This window comes from Balaenoptera ricei, chromosome X (assembly GCF_028023285.1).
Source record: "Balaenoptera ricei isolate mBalRic1 chromosome X, mBalRic1.hap2, whole genome shotgun sequence".
NCBI lineage: Eukaryota > Metazoa > Chordata > Mammalia > Artiodactyla > Balaenopteridae > Balaenoptera > Balaenoptera ricei.
In genome coordinates, this window is record NC_082660.1 from 84,514,165 (window position 1) to 84,533,460 (window position 19,296).

A 19,296-nucleotide genomic window follows, 5' to 3' on the forward strand; every position below is an offset into this window, starting at 1 on the left:
CCTGACGGGCCAATTTCCACTCAAGGGTATAGAGACGACCAGGCTGGAGGAGGGTGGTCAGCTGGCTAGGGCAGGGAGGATGTGAAAGCTTCCAGATTGGAGCTCTGGAAGGGGGTCATGAGTTCCTGCTGATGGGGAGGGGGAATGGCAGAGATGAATGGGAACCGCCAGACCCCAAAGGAGGAGGGGGGTTTGGAGAGAACTACAAGAGGGCCTTCGGGGGAAAGGGAGGACGTGCCAATGTGGCCTGGCAGAGCACACACAGGACCCAGACCTGGGACACTCCGCTGGCTTGACTGCAGGGATGGTAGCAGAGGCTGGCCCAGAGTCCCCACCACAGGATGCCAGAGATACTGTTCTGGAAAAGGCTCTGACGTGGAGCAGCGCCCCGCCCCGGCCCCCTACCCCTACCCCTACCCCTCCAGAGAGAAGGCAGAACACAGAACACAGAATAGGAGAGGTACTTTAATTGGAAACTGCTGTGAAACTGGGGCGGGGCGGGGGCAAAACAAGGGGGAGAGGAAGCCCTAGCTGAGGCAGAACAGGAGGGAACGAGCTTGGCCACAGCTCCCGGGCCCCAAAGGTACCAGCTGCTCCTCTTGCAGGAAGACGCTGGGCTCAACCTGTGAAACAGCGGAGTCAGGGAAGAGCCTCAAGCCAGGGCCAGCCCCCAGCCCTGCTCAACAGCCAGGACTGTGGGAAGGGGTACGGTGTGTGTAACACTCACTTCAAAGGGTCTGGAACTTGTCAGCCTGGTACTGCATGGCGGCTGCAACAGGGACAGGCATTAGCAGGCGCTCCAGACAGAGGGATATAGAAGCCCGTCCCCCTATCCCCGTGAGGAACCGCCTAGCCCTGCAACCTGAAACCCCCTCCAGACCCGATGCAAAGAGCTCTGGGCCTGATCACTCCCCACCACCCAAATTGAATGTGGAACCGGTTCCTAAAGGGAAACAAAATGTGCCAGCAGCTCTCATGCTGTGGGCCATGCCACAACCAGTCAGAACTCGTCACACAAACAAACAAACAATCCAACAAGAACCTTAGAAGCCACACCAAGCAGCAGTTCAAGGAAAAAATCAACGAGGCATCTCTAAAAGTCCTATCAGAAGGAGATTCCCTAGGACTGGTCTGGTTGGCAAAGTGTGCATGCAGTCCAGACAGTACTTTGCTACTTGTACACACGCCCAGCTGTACATGCACAGCCGGCTCCAGGGCCAGGCCTGCTAGGTTCTCCTCCCCACAGGGATGTTGGTCCCTGCGAGGCCGACTGCACCTGCAGCCCACCCCCACCCCAGGTGCCCACCTGGGTTCTGCACTAAGACACCGCTCTCCGTCCCTGGTTCCTCATACCAAGTTGCTCCTTAAGGTCGTCTATTTCTCTCTGTAGCACGAGACACTAGGCCAGCAGACACAGGAGGAAGAGAAATGATTAGTATACTCTGGCCTCCTCTCTCCTCCACCTTCTCCTCTCTCCAGGGCCCTCCATCCCAAAGCCGGGTGGCTAGACTGGCAAGGGCTCCTCAGTGGAAAGGAGGTGGGCTCCCCTCCGTGGGGTACGCGATGGGGGCAGGGGAGGGGGGGCCCCACACATGTCAGTTGAACTTGGACCCAGATCCCGCCCTCGAGTTTGGGCCTGCATTTCCAGGAGCCAGAGGAAGCATTACCCAAGGACAGCCCGGCGTTCCCAGTGGCTGCTGCTGCCTTTCCGGTCTTGGGGGATGGTCAAGTGGCTCCCGGTCACCTGAGAGGGAAAGGACACACAATCCAGCTTCCCAGGCTCCCAGTGAGGTGGAAAGGGCCAAGCGGGGTCTAACGTGAGGTGAGGCAGCACCACCCTCCGCTGGCAACAAGCCGCCCCTGCTCTGCCCAGCAGCCCGAACCTTCTCTCTGGGCCTGCCTCCCCTGTTCCCCGGGGGCAGCCATTTCGCCACCGCGGTCCCCAAAGACTGTGGCTCTGGATTCGACCCTCCCAGAGCTGCAGCCACAGCCAGCACGTGGGAGAGCAATGTGGGCGAACAGGACTTAACAGAAAAGGCTGTTCCCCTGCAAGTCTACACCCGGAGGAGCTGTTTGGGGCACTGCCACCGATCACCCCGGCCGCACAAACCCCACACAGAGGATGATGTGGCTCAAGGCCAGCCCTGCCAGCACCCCGTCTCCTGTGGGAGAAGCTGCCTGGGAGCAAGGCTGTGCCCCCAGCAGAGACAGAGCCAGAGGTTTCTGTCCTCAACCCCTCTCCCCTCCCCTCATATCAAACCCACGACACTCACCTGAGGGGACAGGCCCCCTGGGCATGACTTCTCCTGGGTTCAGGGCCAAGGGCTCTGAGTTTCCTGGATCTTGGGGGCCTCTGGTGTTGAGGTCGCCACTGCTGGCTTTTCCACGATGCATGCGTGGAAAAGATGTGCCTGGCCTGTAAGCTGGCAGCTGAAACAAGAATTTCTCACCGATTTGGACTAAGGATGTGTGTGTGTGGGGTGTGTGGGGTGTGTGTGTATGTATGTGTGTGTGTGTGTGTGTGTGTGAGAGAGAGAGAGAGAGAGAGAGAGAGAGTGTTGTGTGATTCGCGGCCGGGGTGAGGCAGGGAATTGGGAAGGGAATTGAAAGGCTGATCTCATTAGCACTTTCTCCCTCAGTCAGCCCCAGGCCAGCAGGCAGAGCTGATCTAGGGACAACAGTGGGGCACTGAGAAAGCCCAGGTCCCCTGCAAGGAAGGTCTGGGGAACAGCTAGGAAGTAGGAATCAGGAAGCTGGTGAGTCTAAATACTGAGGCTTTTGGGGGAAGCTTTTAAGGGATCCCCCGACCCAATTCAGCTACCAGCCCTCCCTTCCATCCCAGCCCCAGTCTCGCAGAGGAGGCTGGAAACAGGCCGAGGGTGGAGAACCGGGCCCAGCACACCCGAAGTGCTACCTTAATGTTTGTCCCTAGTAAAAGGAGCCCGACCTGGCATCCTAATGACCCAGTGACCGAGGGGCACCCAATGACGACCCCTGAGGGATGGACAGAGGCAGCATGGGTGAAGACGTGTGTCCTGGGGGCGGTTGGAGCGGGGGTGGGGGAAGAGTGGGGAGAGAGGAGGAGCATGGCCTACTCACTCGGCGCTTTGCGGCTGGGTCTCTATTTGGGTCCTTATCTTCTCCCGCCACCGCCTCAGACTCCCTTGCCCGCCTGGCCACGGATTTCTTCCCAGCGCCGGTGTGCTTGGACTGTTCGGTTCCCAAAGGGACCAAGGTATACCTCTTGGATCTCCCAAGCAGCAGAATACCAGAGATTGGGGGCAAGGTGGCCGGTTCCAGGGCAGTTGCCGAGATTCGCTCTCCCCCGGAAGGGAAGGTTGTCCCCAGGGCAAGTTTGGAGGCTCCCCTGAGGGATTTCTTCTCCTGGGCTCCCTTCTTCCTAGGAGTGACCCGCGGCAGGCCACCTGCAGCAGCAGCAGCAGCAGCAGCTCCCGGGTAGCTGGGCCTGCTGCCCCCCTTCCCCCAGAGCACGCTCCGCATTTTCTTAGGGGAAGAGATGCCCTGCTCTCCCACGTCCTGCGTTTCCACAACCGAAGTGAGTCCTCGCGGAGCCGAGGACAGGGAAGAGCCTGGCACGTGAAGAAAATTCTCCCTGACTTGGAAATTCGAGTGTCTGGGAGTGTCCCCGGGATCCTCGGGTGTGCTGGGCTCGGCCTGGCCTCCTCCTCTGGGGTAAGTGCTCACCGTCATCAGCTGTGTCTCACTGAACTCATCTGAGGACTCGGGGTTGGACAGCAGCCAGGCCAGGCCTTCCTCGGGGAGCCGCTGGCGATCCGCAGCCACGTTCAACCTACGCTTAGGGCCTCTCTCAGGGTTCGCCCAGGCCCGGCCCGCTTCGGGCCCACCGAGGTGGAGAGGGCGGGCCGGAGCTGGCGGCGCTTCCCCACAGCTCTGGTCGGGCGCTCCTCGACCGCCGGGACCCGCCTCGAGGCCGGCCCACACGGCGGACACTTCGAAGGCGGCGCAGCTCGCCGGGGACGGGTGTCTGCGGACGCCCAGCACGTCGCACTCGGCCAGCTGCAGCAAGATGGCCGCCGCAGACTCCTCGTCCAGGAGGTCCCTCGTGTCGTCAGCCGGGGAGCCAGGTCGGCCTTCGGGGCCCCACGGCACCGGCCCTCCCGCTTCCAGCATCTCCCGCTCCGACTGGAAGCCCTCGGGGTCCGGGAAGCCGCCCCCGCCCTCGCCGCTCCGCGGCTCCCCGGGCTCGGGGCCTGGGTCGGGTCCCCATGGGACTGTGGGGCCGGCCGGGCCGACGCCGGCCCGCTCCCCGCCCTCTGGGCCGAAACCCGTTCCCCACACAGACACCTCATCGGGGGAGCTCATGTCGCGACCCTGGCGGCGCCGGAACCGGGGCGACGGTCGATGGCCCGAGTCGCGGTCGCGGGCGCGGTCACGGCGGGTGAGGCGGGCGGCGCTCAGAGGGCAGCGGCAGCCACCTCACGCGCCGCACGAGCTCGCCTCAAACGAGACGACGCGCGGCTTCCAGCGCGCCTCCCACGCCCGCGCCGCGGCCTCCTCATTGGTCCGGGCCCCGCCAACCAGCGGGCGCCTTGTTCGCCTGCCGCCTCGAGGCCTAACCAATGGGGTCGAGGGCCTCTGGTTTGCCCCCAAGCCTGTGGGCGGTCCGGGCAGTGGGCTGGCGAAGGGGATGGTGGGAGTGCCTCCCTCTGTCAAGCCTCTCGGCCCGCCTCCTCCTGTCCCGCCTCCCCTTTCCGGTTAGAGTCACAGCTGCTCTGAGCCTCCGTCTCCCATCTACACAGGGGGTCGGGGAGTTAGGGCGCTGGGCTCCACGGGTGGTGAGGATGAAACGTCAAGATGGAGGCGCTGGACGCCTAGCACGCGCCGAAAGCATTTGCCAGCCTCCCTTCCACCGCAAGCCTTATGACCCAACAGGAGAATGGGCACGGGAGTCCCGCAGTCAGTGATCAGGGGTCGGCCAGAGAGCAAAGGGATCGTATTTTCGTTCTGTAAGGTCTCTGTCTCAACTGCTCCATCAAATGTGGCTCAGCAAACGTTATTGGCAGGCGGGTTTGCCGGACAGACTGGGGTTGGCCTCGCTCCATCAGCCCTTCCCCCGCTCTGAGGCAAATTCAAAGAAGAGGAAATCGCAGTGGCCAGTTACACCCCAAGAGATGCTCCCCACCGCTGATCCTGGAGATGTGAGCTAAAACCACGAATCGGGTTTCACACACTAGGTTGACAACCTTCAAAGAGCTTAACCATTCCGAGGGTGGGAGAGGTTAGGAGCAAACCCCTGTGGCGGTGGTGCAAGAGATCCATTTGGGAGGTAATCTGGCAGAATCCATTGAAAGCAACTTAGTGCCAGCACGGACTCTGTGCCTGGCACTCTTCTAAGCGCTGGGCATAAATAGTAATGCATCCGCGTGACACGCCTAGAACTATAGTACCAACTATTACTGGCCTCTTACCGGTGAGGAAACAGGCACTGAGAGGTTCAGCCACTGGCCCAAGGTCATTCGGCTCGTGGGGATCAGCGGCAGGATTGAAACCAATCAATCTGACTCCAGAGTCCTTGCTTTGAGCCCAAGATCTTAAAACTGGAAGGAAAAATAAAAGCTATTTCCTCCATGTTCCGGCAAGTCCGCTGCCTGGTACTTCTTCCGGAGACACGCTGGTACCTGTAGTGTACAAGAACACAGGCACAAGGGTGTTGGTGATGGGAAAAACTGGGAACACTCCAAATTCCCATCAGTAAGGAAATGGATGAATGCAACGTGGCTTAGCATCCAGTAGCATAAAGCGTGGCAGTCCAAAGGAATGCATCAGGCCATTCTCACAGCCTTCGAAAGCATCCGCCTGACTTCAAGCTGCAAGTTGCAGAACGATGGCATCAGATCCACATTAGTCAATGTTTTTAAATCCCAAATTAATCCTATCTAATGTTTGATAACCTTTGGGTGTATGTTTCAAGGTCTGAAAGACGGTTTTCACTAGATGTTAAAATGGTGGGATAGCTCCTAACAGGACCCAATAGGTTTATGGAACAAATTTATGGCCTTGGATCTCCCCAGATTGGTTAGGATGGTGTACAATTGGTTTCCTTTAGGCTCAATGTCACCTACAGGTAGCCTTGAAAACAGCTGCTGTCATTCTGCTTTCAATGTTGGCATGTTGGGTTCAATCAGTTTTCCAATGGTATGATTATTTGGCTGCAATATTTATTCCTTCACTTGGAATAGAAGATATCATTACATACAGAGGCTTTAACAAAATTCACCCAGCAATCCTTAAATGATAGTAACCAAGCCATTTGTTTGCTCAGTTCAGAAATTTCCATGATGAGAAAAGCAGTCCTACAGAATTGCATGGCCCTCAATATTCTAACACCTCTCAAGGGGGAGCTTATGCTATAATACATAGTGAATGTTGTGTTTTTATACCTGACGAGTCTTGTAATGCAACCCCCCCTTATGGTGGGTCTGAAAAATCAGATTTCCACTCTGAATGATCCTCTTCCCAGTTTAAGGGAAATGCTAGGAAAATGGTTTGGTTCAAGAGGATATTGGCTTAAATCTTTACTAATGATATTGTTCCTCCTATTGCCAACTTTGATTACAGTTTGTGTAACTTATAAAGTTTTAGTTTCTTGTTTTTTGCACTGTGTATCACCTGCTCCTACTAAGATAATGATATCTAAACAACTGGGAACTATTGATCACATCTATAGTTCTCTATAAAATAATGGACATGCACAATGCACATGCAAGGTAAAATTGGTGCAAGTCCTATTGGACAACTTGGAATTGACCGTTATTCCTTGCCAGACATCTTACTAGTACCACCCCCTAAAAGGAAAGAAAGAACCGGGCTATTAGGACCCAGCATCAAGGGACATGATGGACCCAAGGCAGGTAAAGAATCACCCTAACATTTAGGGACCAAATACTTGATCACCTAATGCTTCCTATTGAAAGATTAATGATCAAAAGTGGAATTAATGAAATAAAATTATTTTCAGGCAGGACAAGAAAAATTTTAAACATAAAATTCTCTCTGCCCATTTGAGCCACTACCCCCTCCCCTTTAGTGTGATTTGTGCATCACATTATACATTAACTAGATCCCCTTAAAAGATACAGGAATGCCCACACGCAAAAAAAAAAAAAAAACAGAAAAAAAAAAAAAAAAGAAAGAAAGAAAAGAAATTTCCTCCTGGAACCAGCAAGGTAACTCCTTAAGAGTAACTTTCCTTTCTCAATCCTGTAATGGGTCATTAATACCCACTACTCGCCTTGTTGGACTATGTAAACTATTAATATGCTACTTTGTCTCAAAAACTTATATAACGGTTTTACCTCCAATGGGTGGAACAGTCCTCAGAGTTTTCTGAAGATTGTCTCCTATGTTATAGTCCTCAGGTTGGCTCAAATAAAAATTTCCATTTTTCTTAGATTGACTATTGATTAATTTTTTTGGACAACACAATGAAACCAAAAGATAACAAATCACAAACCTTAGGCAGACTGACCAAGAAGAAAAAAAGAGATTCCTAAGGAATCACTAAAATCAGGACTGAAAAAGGAGACATCACCATTGAGCCTATTGAATTTTAAAAATTATAAGAAAATAGTATGAAAAAATTTATACCAACAAATTAGACACATATATGCAATGAAAAAATTTGTAGAGAGACACAAACTTCAAAACAGACTCAATAATAGACAGTCAATTAAATTAATAATTAAAAATCTTCCCACAATGATGCTCCTGTCCAGATGGCATCACTGCTGAATGCTATCAAACATTTCAGATGGAAATAATAGCAACACTCCAGAAATTCTTCCAGAAAATAGAAGAGGAATGAACACTTTCAAAATAGCTCTAGTAGGCCAATATTACTGTAGTGTGAGCCTCTGACAGTGTTTTTTTTTTTTAATTGTAATGCAAGTGCCTGACATTAAGCTTCTGATTGCTGAGGCACCACTTCAAAGACAGCTATATCAAAAAGAACAAATTGCCAGCTACACGACTAGGTAAAGAGCCAGGCCACCACACCCCTGAAGCTTCCTTTGTTTTAGAGATCTCTGATTGACTTAGATAACTGACCCTTTGGCTGCTTGTTTTTCCCTTCTTGTACTTTAATTCCCATTCTGTTTTAAATTCATCAATAAAGAGTGAATCTGAGAAACCCTAGGCCCCTCACTCTTGACCCCGATAAAAACATAACCCCAGGTCCCAGCTCTCTTTCTCCACCCACAACCTTTCTGTGTGGTCCAAGGCATGCCATGTACCCTCCAGGACTTGTGAGTAATAAACTTCCTCCTTTCAAAGTTTCCTAAAGGTTACTGCTGAGGTGCATCTTGCAATTATAATAAGAACCACAAGGGCTAGTTCAACCACAACATTGGTTCTGAAAGGGGAAATATCTGTGGGGGCTCGCCTTGGAGTCCAGGTGAGTGCCTCCAGGTATTTCTAGCTGACAGGATCACTATCGATTGGCTGAGACCAGCACAATTACCCTGATGCCCAAAACACACAAAGACATCCAAAATAAAGAAAATTGCATACCAATCTTTCTCATGAATATAGATGAAATAACCCTCAAGAAAATATTAACAAACTGAATTCAGAAACATATAAAAAGGATTATATACCATAACCAAGTGGGATTTATTCTAGAAATACAAGGTTGGTTTAACATCTAAAAATCAATTTATGTAATACACTATTTTAAAAGAAGAAAGCACTGAAACATTATCATATTAACTGACACACAAACAGCATGTGACAAAATTCGACCACCTTTCATGATAAAAACAATAAAAAACTAGGAATAGAAAGAAATTTCTTCAGCATGATAAAGAATATCTATGAAAAACCTACAGCTAACATATTTAGTAGTGAAAGACTGCATACTTTTCCCCTAAAGTCAGCAACAAAGACATGCTCACTACTTTTATTCATTATTGCACTGGAAGTTTGAGCCAGTTCAAACAGGGAAGAAGAAGGACTAAAAGTCATCCAGATAGGAAATAAAAAAGGAAATTTTTTTATTCTCAGATGACATGATTTCATATGCAGAAAATCCTAAGGAATCCACAAAAATGGTTCTAATGGTAGAACTAATACGGAAGTTCAGCAGATCACAGAATACAAGATTAATACATAAAACAAATTTTATTGCTATATACATGTAGCAAATAATCCAAAAATGAAATTAAGGAACACTTACTTCTAGTTACAATAGCATCAAAAAGAATAAAATGCTTAGGCATATATTTAACAAACCAAATGTAATACTTATGCACTGAGAAACACAAATTGATGTTTGTTGAGAGAAATTAAAGATGATCTAAATAAATGGAAAGGCATTGCATGTTCATGGTTGTAAGACTCAATATTTATATGGTAATTCTCCCCAAATTGATATATAGATTCAATTCAATCTCTATCGAAATTTCAGCAGGCTTTCTTTGTAAAAATTCACAGGCTGATCCAAAAATTCATATGGAAATGAAAAACAAAACAAAACAAAACAAAACAGAATATCCAAAACTACTTTGAAAAAGAACAAACCTGGAAGACGTCCACTTTCTGATTTCAAAACTATAAACTATTACTATAATACTACTATAGTATACTATACTACTATAGTATTAGTAGTATTATAGTAATAGTTTACTATAATAGTAAACTATTTACTATAAAAATACAGATAATCAAGTTAGTGTAGTACTGACATAGAGAGAGATCAATGGAACAGAATTGAGAGTTCAGAAATAACGAACTCTCCTTATATTTATGGTCAATGATTCTCAATTCAATGGGGAAAGGATAGTCTTTTCAACACGTGGTGCTGGTACAACTGGATATCATGCAAAAATACAAACTTAGAACCTTACTTCACAGCACACACAAAACTTAATGCAAAATGGATCAGAGACTTAAAAGTAAAACCTACAACTATAAATCTGTTAAAAGAAACCCTAGGAGAAAAATCTTTGTAAACATGAGTTAGGCAATGATTTCTTAGATATAACACCAAAAGCATGATCCATAAAAGAAAAACTTGATAAATTGGACTTCATCAAAATTTAAAACATTTATGCTTCAGAAGGCACTATTCAGAAAATGAAAAGACAAGGTACAGACTGGGAGAAAATATTTGAAAGTCACAGATCTAACAAAGAACTTGTATCCAGAATAAAGAATAAGAATAATAAATAAATAAGAAAATGACCCCATTAAAAAATTGGGTAAAAGATTTGTATAGACATTTCACCAAAGAAGGTATAGAAGCGGTTAATAAGCATATGAAAGGATGTTCAGAACCACTAGTCAGTAGGGAAATATAAATCAAGACCATAATGAGATACCATGTTGCAAAAACAATAGGATGGCTATAATCCAAAATACAGATAATAACAAATATTTGGATTTGGAGAAATTTGAATCCTCATACACTTCTGGTGATAATGTAAAATAGTTGAATCTCTTTGGAAAATATTCTGGTATTTTCTTAAAAAGTTAAACATAGAGTTACCATATGATCCAGAATGTCCATTCCTAGGGATCTACCTAAGAGAACTGAAAACATATGTTCACAAAAAAACTCATGAACTCAAAATGTATATGAATATTCGTAACAGCATTTAGTTTGGGAATATTATCCATAATATTCCCAAACTAAACATAACCCAAATGCCCAAAAACTGAAGAATGTATAAATAAAATGTGGTATAGCCATACCATGGAATATTATTTGGCAATAAAAATAACTGAAGTACTGATACATGCTACAACATGAGTGAACCTCAAAAACATTATATTAAGTGAAAGAAGCCAGACAAAACGTACTATATATTGTGTGATTCCATTTATACAAAATTTCCTAACTAGGCAAATCATAGAGACAGAAAGTAGTTTATTACTTGCCTATAGGGCTGGGGTGGGTTGGGGGGTAGGGGGTGATGGCTAAGGGATACAGGGCATCTTCTTGGGCTAACAAAAATATCCTAAAATTGATTGTGATAGATGCACAACTGGGAATATATGAAAAGCCACTGAATAAGGCATTTTATTTTTTAACTTATTTTTATTGCCAAAACACATAATATGAAACCGACCTTATTAACAAATTTTTTAGTGTACAATGTTGTTAACTATATGAACATTGTTGTAATCAGAGCTCCAGAATTCTTCATCTTGCATGACTGCAAATCTATACTCATTGAACAACAACTCCCCATTTCCCCCTCCCCCAAGCCCTTGGCAACCAGGATTCTACTTCCTGCTTCTAAGAGTTTGACTACTTTAGATACCGCATATAAGTGGAAACATGCAGTATTTGTCCTTTGTGAGTGGCTTACTTCACTTAGTATAATATCCTCAAAGTTCATCCATACTACAGCATATAGCAAGATTTCCTTCTTTTTAAAGGCTGAATAATATTCTGTTATATGTATACATTATATATACTACCTTTTATCCATTCACCTGTTGACAGATATTTAGGTTGTTTTCATCTCTTGGCTATTGTGAATAATGGTGCAATGAACATGGGAGTGCAATAATCTATGCAAGATCCTGATTTCAATTAGTTTGTAATGTAAATGTAAATATACGGAAGTGGGAATGCTGGATCATATGGGAGTTCTATTTTTATTTTTTTAGGAGCTTCCATACTGTTTTCCATGGTGGGTGCACCATTTTACACTCCCCCCAGCAATGCACAAGGGGTTCATTTTCTTCACTTCCTTGCCAACACTTGCTATTTTAAGTTTTGTTTTGTTTTTTTTTTTAATACTGGCCATCTTAACAGTTTTGAGGTGATAACTCATTGTGGTTTTGAATTGCATTTCTCTGATGACTAGTGATGTTGAGCATTTTTCATATACCTGTAGGCCATTTATGTGTCTTCTTTGGAGAAATATCTAATCAATTCCTTTGCCCATTTTTAAATTGTGTTGTCTGTTTCTTTGTTTTTGAAAGCATAAGCCACAGACTGGGAAACAATATTTGCAAAGCACACATGGTAAAGAACTTGTATCCGAAAGAGATAAAGAACATTCGATATTCAGTAATAAGAAATCAAACAACCCAATAAATAATGAGCAAAAAAAAAAAAAATCGAACTGACATTGTGCTTACTGGATGGCCAGTAAGCTATTGAGAAGATGTTTGACCTCATTAGTCATTAGGGAAATAACTAAAGCCACAATGAAATACCACAACATAGCTATAAGCATGGCTGAAATAAAAACAAAATACAGACAATACCAAGTGCTAGAGAGACTGAGGAACAGCTAGAACTCCCCTGCATTGTTGGTGAGAATGCAAAAAATGGTACAGACGCTCTGGAAACAGTTAAAACTACACTAACGATTCAATCCAGCAAGTTAACTCCTAGATATTTACCCAAGAGAAATGAAAACTTACATTCGCAAAAAATCTGTATGCAAATGTTTATAGCAGTTTTCTTAGATGCTTGGGTGACTGCACACTGGCACTGGACACAGACATGTCTAGGACTACTGGCCACAGGTTCTGAGCTGACATTGATCCCGGAAGCCCAAAGTGTCATGATGGGGCCCTGTTAGAGTGGGGCTTATGAGATTCTGGCAGTAAAAGGAGTTGGGGATAGATATCAGTTCACGGTGAGCTGACTGGGTCCCTGGACCAACATAGTGGTCATTTCTCCAGTCCCCAAGCTGATAATTCTAAGTGATACACTTGGCAGTTGGAGCAATGACCTGCACATTGGGTCATTGGTCTGTGGAGTAAGAGCTATCACCTTGGGAAGGCCAAGAGGAACCTCTGACACTGGCTCCCACCCCAGGCCAAGAGAGTAAGTCAAAACCAGTATTGGATCCTGGTGAGTGTAGGGGGGTAAAGCAGAGATTAGTGACATCATTGGAGACATATGGGATGCAGGGGAAGAGCAGGTAGGAGAGCCACAGGGACGAAGAGAGTGGAGAAGGTGAGAAGAAGTTCTGGGAGTCTCTCTATGGGGGAGGGAGGAAGGGAGTGGAAATGGTGAGAGGGAAGACGGAGGCTTCCACTGGATCCACCGGTAATGTTTCATAGGATGCTGGTGGATGCAGGAGATTTTGCTATATCCTTCCTTATTCATTTTAACATATTTGAAATAGCACACCATGACTTAAAAAGTCACTGGGAGAAGTGGAAGAGGGCGGTATCCACAAACAGGCAGGCACCATCGGGGGCAGGCTCGAGGAGGAGGATTGCAGATTTACAGTGCACCCAATCTCCCCTGCTCTGTAACTTCTCCAGCATGGCCAGCTTCTCAGGTGCAGACCCAGAAAACTGGGCCTTTGAGTTCCACAGACAAGAGGGGTTCAGACATCCCAGGACTCTCCAGGAGGTCAGCCAGAGCAGGATGCAGGAGAGAGAGGTGACTGAAGGCAGAGGAGTATGAAAGGGAAAGAGCAGAAGGAAGGTATGGGAGGAATGGAGGGGTGTCAGAGTAGGAGTTGGGTGGCAGACAAGGGAAATTCTAACATCCATGGGCCATATAGAAACCAAGAGAGGGACCACTCCCCAGACATCAGTACTGCTCAGCTCAGGGAAGCTGAGAACTGACAGTTCCAAGAAAAATTGAGAGACACCTGGCTATCCACACCCACCGCCATCACAACTGGTAGGCCTTGGTTGTGCGTCCTTCAAAACTTTAAAACATACTTGTACATATACTTGAATGAATTCTCATATATTACATAGGATTGACTGGTGTGTGTGTGTGTGTGCCCACGCACGCAAGTGCTTTAATTTACAAATGTGAATCCAAAGCCATCGTTCTGCAACTTACAGTTTGAAGTCAGGCGGATGCTTTCGAAGGCTGTGAGAATGGCCTGATGCATTCCTTTGGACTGCCACGCTTTATGCTACTGGATGCTAAGCCACGTTGCATTCATCCATTTCCTTACTGATGGGAATTTGGAGTGTTCCCAGTTTTTCCCATCACCAACACCCTTGTGCCTGTGTTCTTGTACACTACAGGTACCAGCGTGTCTCCGGAAGAAGTACCAGGCAGCGGACTTGCCGGAACATGGAGGAAATAGCTTTTATTTTTCCTTCCAGTTTTAAGATCTTGGGCTCAAAGCAAGGACTCTGGAGTCAGATTGATTGGTTTCAATCCTGCCGCTGATCCCCACGAGCCGAATGACCTTGGGCCAGTGGCTGAACCTCTCAGTGCCTGTTTCCTCACCGGTAAGAGGCCAGTAATAGTTGGTACTATAGTTCTAGGCGTGTCACGCGGATGCATTACTATTTATGCCCAGCGCTTAGAAGAGTGCCAGGCACAGAGTCCGTGCTGGCACTAAGTTGCTTTCAATGGATTCTGCCAGATTACCTCCCAAATGGATCTCTTGCACCACCGCCACAGGGGTTTGCTCCTAACCTCTCCCACCCTCGGAATGGTTAAGCTCTTTGAAGGTTGTCAACCTAGTGTGTGAAACCCGATTCGTGGTTTTAGCTCACATCTCCAGGATCAGCGGTGGGGAGCATCTCTTGGGGTGTAACTGGCCACTGCGATTTCCTCTTCTTTGAATTTGCCTCAGAGCGGGGGAAGGGCTGATGGAGCGAGGCCAACCCCAGTCTGTCCGGCAAACCCGCCTGCCAATAACGTTTGCTGAGCCACATTTGATGGAGCAGTTGAGACAGAGACCTTACAGAACGAAAATACGATCCCTTTGCTCTCTGGCCGACCCCTGATCACTGACTGCGGGACTCCCGTGCCCATTCTCCTGTTGGGTCATAAGGCTTGCGGTGGAAGGGAGGCTGGCAAATGCTTTCGGCGCGTGCTAGGCGTCCAGCGCCTCCATCTTGACGTTTCATCCTCACCACCCGTGGAGCCCAGCGCCCTAACTCCCCGACCCCCTGTGTAGATGGGAGACGGAGGCTCAGAGCAGCTGTGACTCTAACCGGAAAGGGGAGGCGGGACAGGAGGAGGCGGGCCGAGAGGCTTGACAGAGGGAGGCACTCCCACCATCCCCTTCGCCAGCCCACTGCCCGGACCGCCCACAGGCTTGGGGGCAAACCAGAGGCCCTCGACCCCATTGGTTAGGCCTCGAGGCGGCAGGCGAACAAGGCGCCCGCTGGTTGGCGGGGCCCGGACCAATGAGGAGGCCGCGGCGCGGGCGTGGGAGGCGCGCTGGAAGCCGCGCGTCGTCTCGTTTGAGGCGAGCTCGTGCGGCGCGTGAGGTGGCTGCCGCTGCCCTCTGAGCGCCGCCCGCCTCACCCGCCGTGACCGCGCCCGCGACCGCGACTCGGGCCATCGACCGTCGCCCCGGTTCCGGCGCCGCCAGGGTCGCGACATGAGCTCCCCCGATGAGGTGTCTGTGTGGGGAACGGGTTTCGGCCCAGAGGGCGGGGAGCGGGCCGGCGTCGGCCCGGCCGGCCCCACAGTCCCATGGGGACCCGACCCAGGCCCCGAGCCCGGGGAGCCGCGGAGCGGCGAGGGCGGGGGCGGCTTCCCGGACCCCGAGGGCTTCCAGTCGGAGCGGGAGATGCTGGAAGCGGGAGGGCCGGTGCCGTGGGGCCCCGAAGGCCGACCTGGCTCCCCGGCTGACGACACGAGGGACCTCCTGGACGAGGAGTCTGCGGCGGCCATCTTGCTGCAGCTGGCCGAGTGCGACGTGCTGGGCGTCCGCAGACACCCGTCCCCGGCGAGCTGCGCCGCCTTCGAAGTGTCCGCCGTGTGGGCCGGCCTCGAGGCGGGTCCCGGCGGTCGAGGAGCGCCCGACCAGAGCTGTGGGGAAGCGCCGCCAGCTCCGGCCCGCCCTCTCCACCTCGGTGGGCCCGAAGCGGGCCGGGCCTGGGCGAACCCTGAGAGAGGCCCTAAGCGTAGGTTGAACGTGGCTGCGGATCGCCAGCGGCTCCCCGAGGAAGGCCTGGCCTGGCTGCTGTCCAACCCCGAGTCCTCAGATGAGTTCAGTGAGACACAGCTGATGACGGTGAGCACTTACCCCAGAGGAGGAGGCCAGGCCGAGCCCAGCACACCCGAGGATCCCGGGGACACTCCCAGACACTCGAATTTCCAAGTCAGGGAGAATTTTCTTCACGTGCCAGGCTCTTCCCTGTCCTCGGCTCCGCGAGGACTCACTTCGGTTGTGGAAACGCAGGACGTGGGAGAGCAGGGCATCTCTTCCCCTAAGAAAATGCGGAGCGTGCTCTGGGGGAAGGGGGGCAGCAGGCCCAGCTACCCGGGAGCTGCTGCTGCTGCTGCTGCTGCAGGTGGCCTGCCGCGGGTCACTCCTAGGAAGAAGGGAGCCCAGGAGAAGAAATCCCTCAGGGGAGCCTCCAAACTTGCCCTGGGGACAACCTTCCCTTCCGGGGGAGAGCGAATCTCGGCAACTGCCCTGGAACCGGCCACCTTGCCCCCAATCTCTGGTATTCTGCTGCTTGGGAGATCCAAGAGGTATACCTTGGTCCCTTTGGGAACCGAACAGTCCAAGCACACCGGCGCTGGGAAGAAATCCGTGGCCAGGCGGGCAAGGGAGTCTGAGGCGGTGGCGGGAGAAGATAAGGACCCAAATAGAGACCCAGCCGCAAAGCGCCGAGTGAGTAGGCCATGCTCCTCCTCTCTCCCCACTCTTCCCCCACCCCCGCTCCAACCGCCCCCAGGACACACGTCTTCACCCATGCTGCCTCTGTCCATCCCTCAGGGGTCGTCATTGGGTGCCCCTCGGTCACTGGGTCATTAGGATGCCAGGTCGGGCTCCTTTTACTAGGGACAAACATTAAGGTAGCACTTCGGGTGTGCTGGGCCCGGTTCTCCACCCTCGGCCTGTTTCCAGCCTCCTCTGCGAGACTGGGGCTGGGATGGAAGGGAGGGCTGGTAGCTGAATTGGGTCGGGGGATCCCTTAAAAGCTTCCCCCAAAAGCCTCAGTATTTAGACTCACCAGCTTCCTGATTCCTACTTCCTAGCTGTTCCCCAGACCTTCCTTGCAGGGGACCTGGGCTTTCTCAGTGCCCCACTGTTGTCCCTAGATCAGCTCTGCCTGCTGGCCTGGGGCTGACTGAGGGAGAAAGTGCTAATGAGATCAGCCTTTCAATTCCCTTCCCAATTCCCTGCCTCACCCCGGCCGCGAATCACACAACACTCTCTCTCTCTCTCTCTCTCTCTCTCTCACACACACACACACACACACACATACATACACACACACCCCACACACCCCACACACACACATCCTTAGTCCAAATCGGTGAGAAATTCTTGTTTCAGCTGCCAGCTTACAGGCCAGGCACATCTTTTCCACGCATGCATCGTGGAAAAGCCAGCAGTGGCGACCTCAACACCAGAGGCCCCCAAGATCCAGGAAACTCAGAGCCCTTGGCCCTGAACCCAGGAGAAGTCATGCCCAGGGGGCCTGTCCCCTCAGGTGAGTGTCGTGGGTTTGATATGAGGGGAGGGGAGAGGGGTTGAGGACAGAAACCTCTGGCTCTGTCTCTGCTGGGGGCACAGCCTTGCTCCCAGGCAGCTTCTCCCACAGGAGACGGGGTGCTGGCAGGGCTGGCCTTGAGCCACATCATCCTCTGTGTGGGGTTTGTGCGGCCGGGGTGATCGGTGGCAGTGCCCCAAACAGCTCCTCCGGGTGTAGACTTGCAGGGGAACAGCCTTTTCTGTTAAGTCCTGTTCGCCCACATTGCTCTCCCACGTGCTGGCTGTGGCTGCAGCTCTGGGAGGGTCGAATCCAGAGCCACAGTCTTTGGGGACCGCGGTGGCGAAATGGCTGCCCCCGGGGAACAGGGGAGGCAGGCCCAGAGAGAAGGTTCGGGCTGCTGGGCAGAGCAGGGGCGGCTTGTTGCCAGCGGAGGGTGGTGCTGCCTCACCTCACGTTAGACCCCGCTTGGCCCTTTCCACCTCACTGGGAGCCTGGGAAGCTGGATTGTGTGTCCTTTCCCTCTCAGGTGACCGGGAGCCACTTGACCATCCCCCAAGACCGGAAAGGCAGCAGCAGCCACTGGGAACGCCGGGCTGTCCTTGGGTAATGCTTCCTCTGGCTCCTGGAAATGCAGGCCCAAACTCGAGGGCGGGATCTGGGTCCAAGTTCAACTGACATGTGTGGGGCCCCCCCTCCCCTGCCCCCATCGCGTACCCCACGGAGGGGAGCCCACCTCCTTTCCACTGAGGAGCCCTTGCCAGTCTAGCCACCCGGCTTTGGGATGGAGGGCCCTGGAGAGAGGAGAAGGTGGAGGAGAGAGGAGGCCAGAGTATACTAATCATTTCTCTTCCTCCTGTGTCTGCTGGCCTAGTGTCTCGTGCTACAGAGAGAAATAGACGACCTTAAGGAGCAACTTGGTATGAGGAACCAGGGACGGAGAGCGGTGTCTTAGTGCAGAACCCAGGTGGGCACCTGGGGTGGGGGTGGGCTGCAGGTGCAGTCGGCCTCGCAGGGACCAACATCCCTGTGGGGAGGAGAACCTAGCAGGCCTGGCCCTGGAGCCGGCTGTGCATGTACAGCTGGGCGTGTGTACAAGTAGCAAAGTACTGTCTGGACTGCATGCACACTTTGCCAACCAGACCAGTCCTAGGGAATCTCCTTCTGATAGGACTTTTAGAGATGCCTCGTTGATTTTTTCCTTGAACTGCTGCTTGGTGTGGCTTCTAAGGTTCTTGTTGGATTGTTTGTTTGTTTGTGTGACGAGTTCTGACTGGTTGTGGCATGGCCCACAGCATGAGAGCTGCTGGCACATTTTGTTTCCCTTTAGGAACCGGTTCCACATTCAATTTGGGTGGTGGGGAGTGATCAGGCCCAGAGCTCTTTGCATCGGGTCTGGAGGGGGTTTCAGGTTGCAGGGCTAGGCGGTTCCTCACGGGGATAGGGGGACGGGCTTCTATATCCCTCTGTCTGGAGCGCCTGCTAATGCCTGTCCCTGTTGCAGCCGCCATGCAGTACCAGGCTGACAAGTTCCAGACCCTTTGAAGTGAGTGTTACACACACCGTACCCCTTCCCACAGTCCTGGCTGTTGAGCAGGGCTGGGGGCTGGCCCTGGCTTGAGGCTCTTCCCTGACTCCGCTGTTTCACAGGTTGAGCCCAGCGTCTTCCTGCAAGAGGAGCAGCTGGTACCTTTGGGGCCCGGGAGCTGTGGCCAAGCTCGTTCCCTCCTGTTCTGCCTCAGCTAGGGCTTCCTCTCCCCCTTGTTTTGCCCCCGCCCCGCCCCAGTTTCACAGCAGTTTCCAATTAAAGTACCTCTCCTATTCTGTGTTCTGTGTTCTGCCTTCTCTCTGGAGGGGTAGGGGTAGGGGTAGGGGGCCGGGGCGGGGCGCTGCTCCACGTCAGAGCCT

The 19,296-nt window shown here is 51.0% G+C and overlaps 2 protein-coding genes across 2 annotated transcripts; one reads left to right on the forward strand and one right to left on the reverse strand.

The window, feature by feature from the left end:
- Positions 1 to 728: 728 nt before the first annotated feature.
- On the reverse strand, positions 729 to 4,344 carry LOC132357116 (uncharacterized protein CXorf49 homolog). The gene is made up of 5 exons (XM_059910417.1): positions 3,100 to 4,344; positions 2,274 to 2,430; positions 1,668 to 1,744; positions 1,354 to 1,399; positions 729 to 769 (listed from the first exon to the last, which is right to left on the reverse strand). Exons 1-5 carry the CDS (start codon positions 4,342 to 4,344, stop codon positions 729 to 731), a joined length of 1,566 nt encoding a protein of 521 aa, XP_059766400.1.
- Positions 4,345 to 15,317: 10,973 nt separating this feature from the next.
- LOC132357117 (uncharacterized protein CXorf49 homolog) lies at positions 15,318 to 18,933 on the forward strand. The gene is made up of 5 exons (XM_059910418.1): positions 15,318 to 16,562; positions 17,232 to 17,388; positions 17,918 to 17,994; positions 18,263 to 18,308; positions 18,893 to 18,933. Exons 1-5 carry the CDS (start codon positions 15,318 to 15,320, stop codon positions 18,931 to 18,933), a joined length of 1,566 nt encoding a protein of 521 aa, XP_059766401.1.
- The last annotated feature ends 363 nt before the right edge of the window (positions 18,934 to 19,296 follow it).

Bases quoted from the DNA above. Each gene is read 5' to 3' on its own strand.
- LOC132357116 (XM_059910417.1), bottom strand. From the start codon at position 4,344: ATGAGCTCCCCCGATGAGGTGTCTGTGTGGGGAACGGGTTTCGGCCCA. The intron at 1,745-2,273 runs GTGAGTGTCGTG...TTTCCCTCTCAG, and splicing joins CAGGGGGCCTGTCCCCTCAG to GTGACCGGGAGCCACTTGAC. The intron at 770-1,353 runs GTATGAGGAACC...TCCCTGTTGCAG, and splicing joins CGACCTTAAGGAGCAACTTG to CCGCCATGCAGTACCAGGCT.
- LOC132357117 (XM_059910418.1), top strand. From the start codon at position 15,318: ATGAGCTCCCCCGATGAGGTGTCTGTGTGGGGAACGGGTTTCGGCCCA. The intron at 16,563-17,231 runs GTGAGTAGGCCA...TTCTTGTTTCAG, and splicing joins ACCCAGCCGCAAAGCGCCGA to CTGCCAGCTTACAGGCCAGG. The intron at 18,309-18,892 runs GTATGAGGAACC...TCCCTGTTGCAG, and splicing joins CGACCTTAAGGAGCAACTTG to CCGCCATGCAGTACCAGGCT.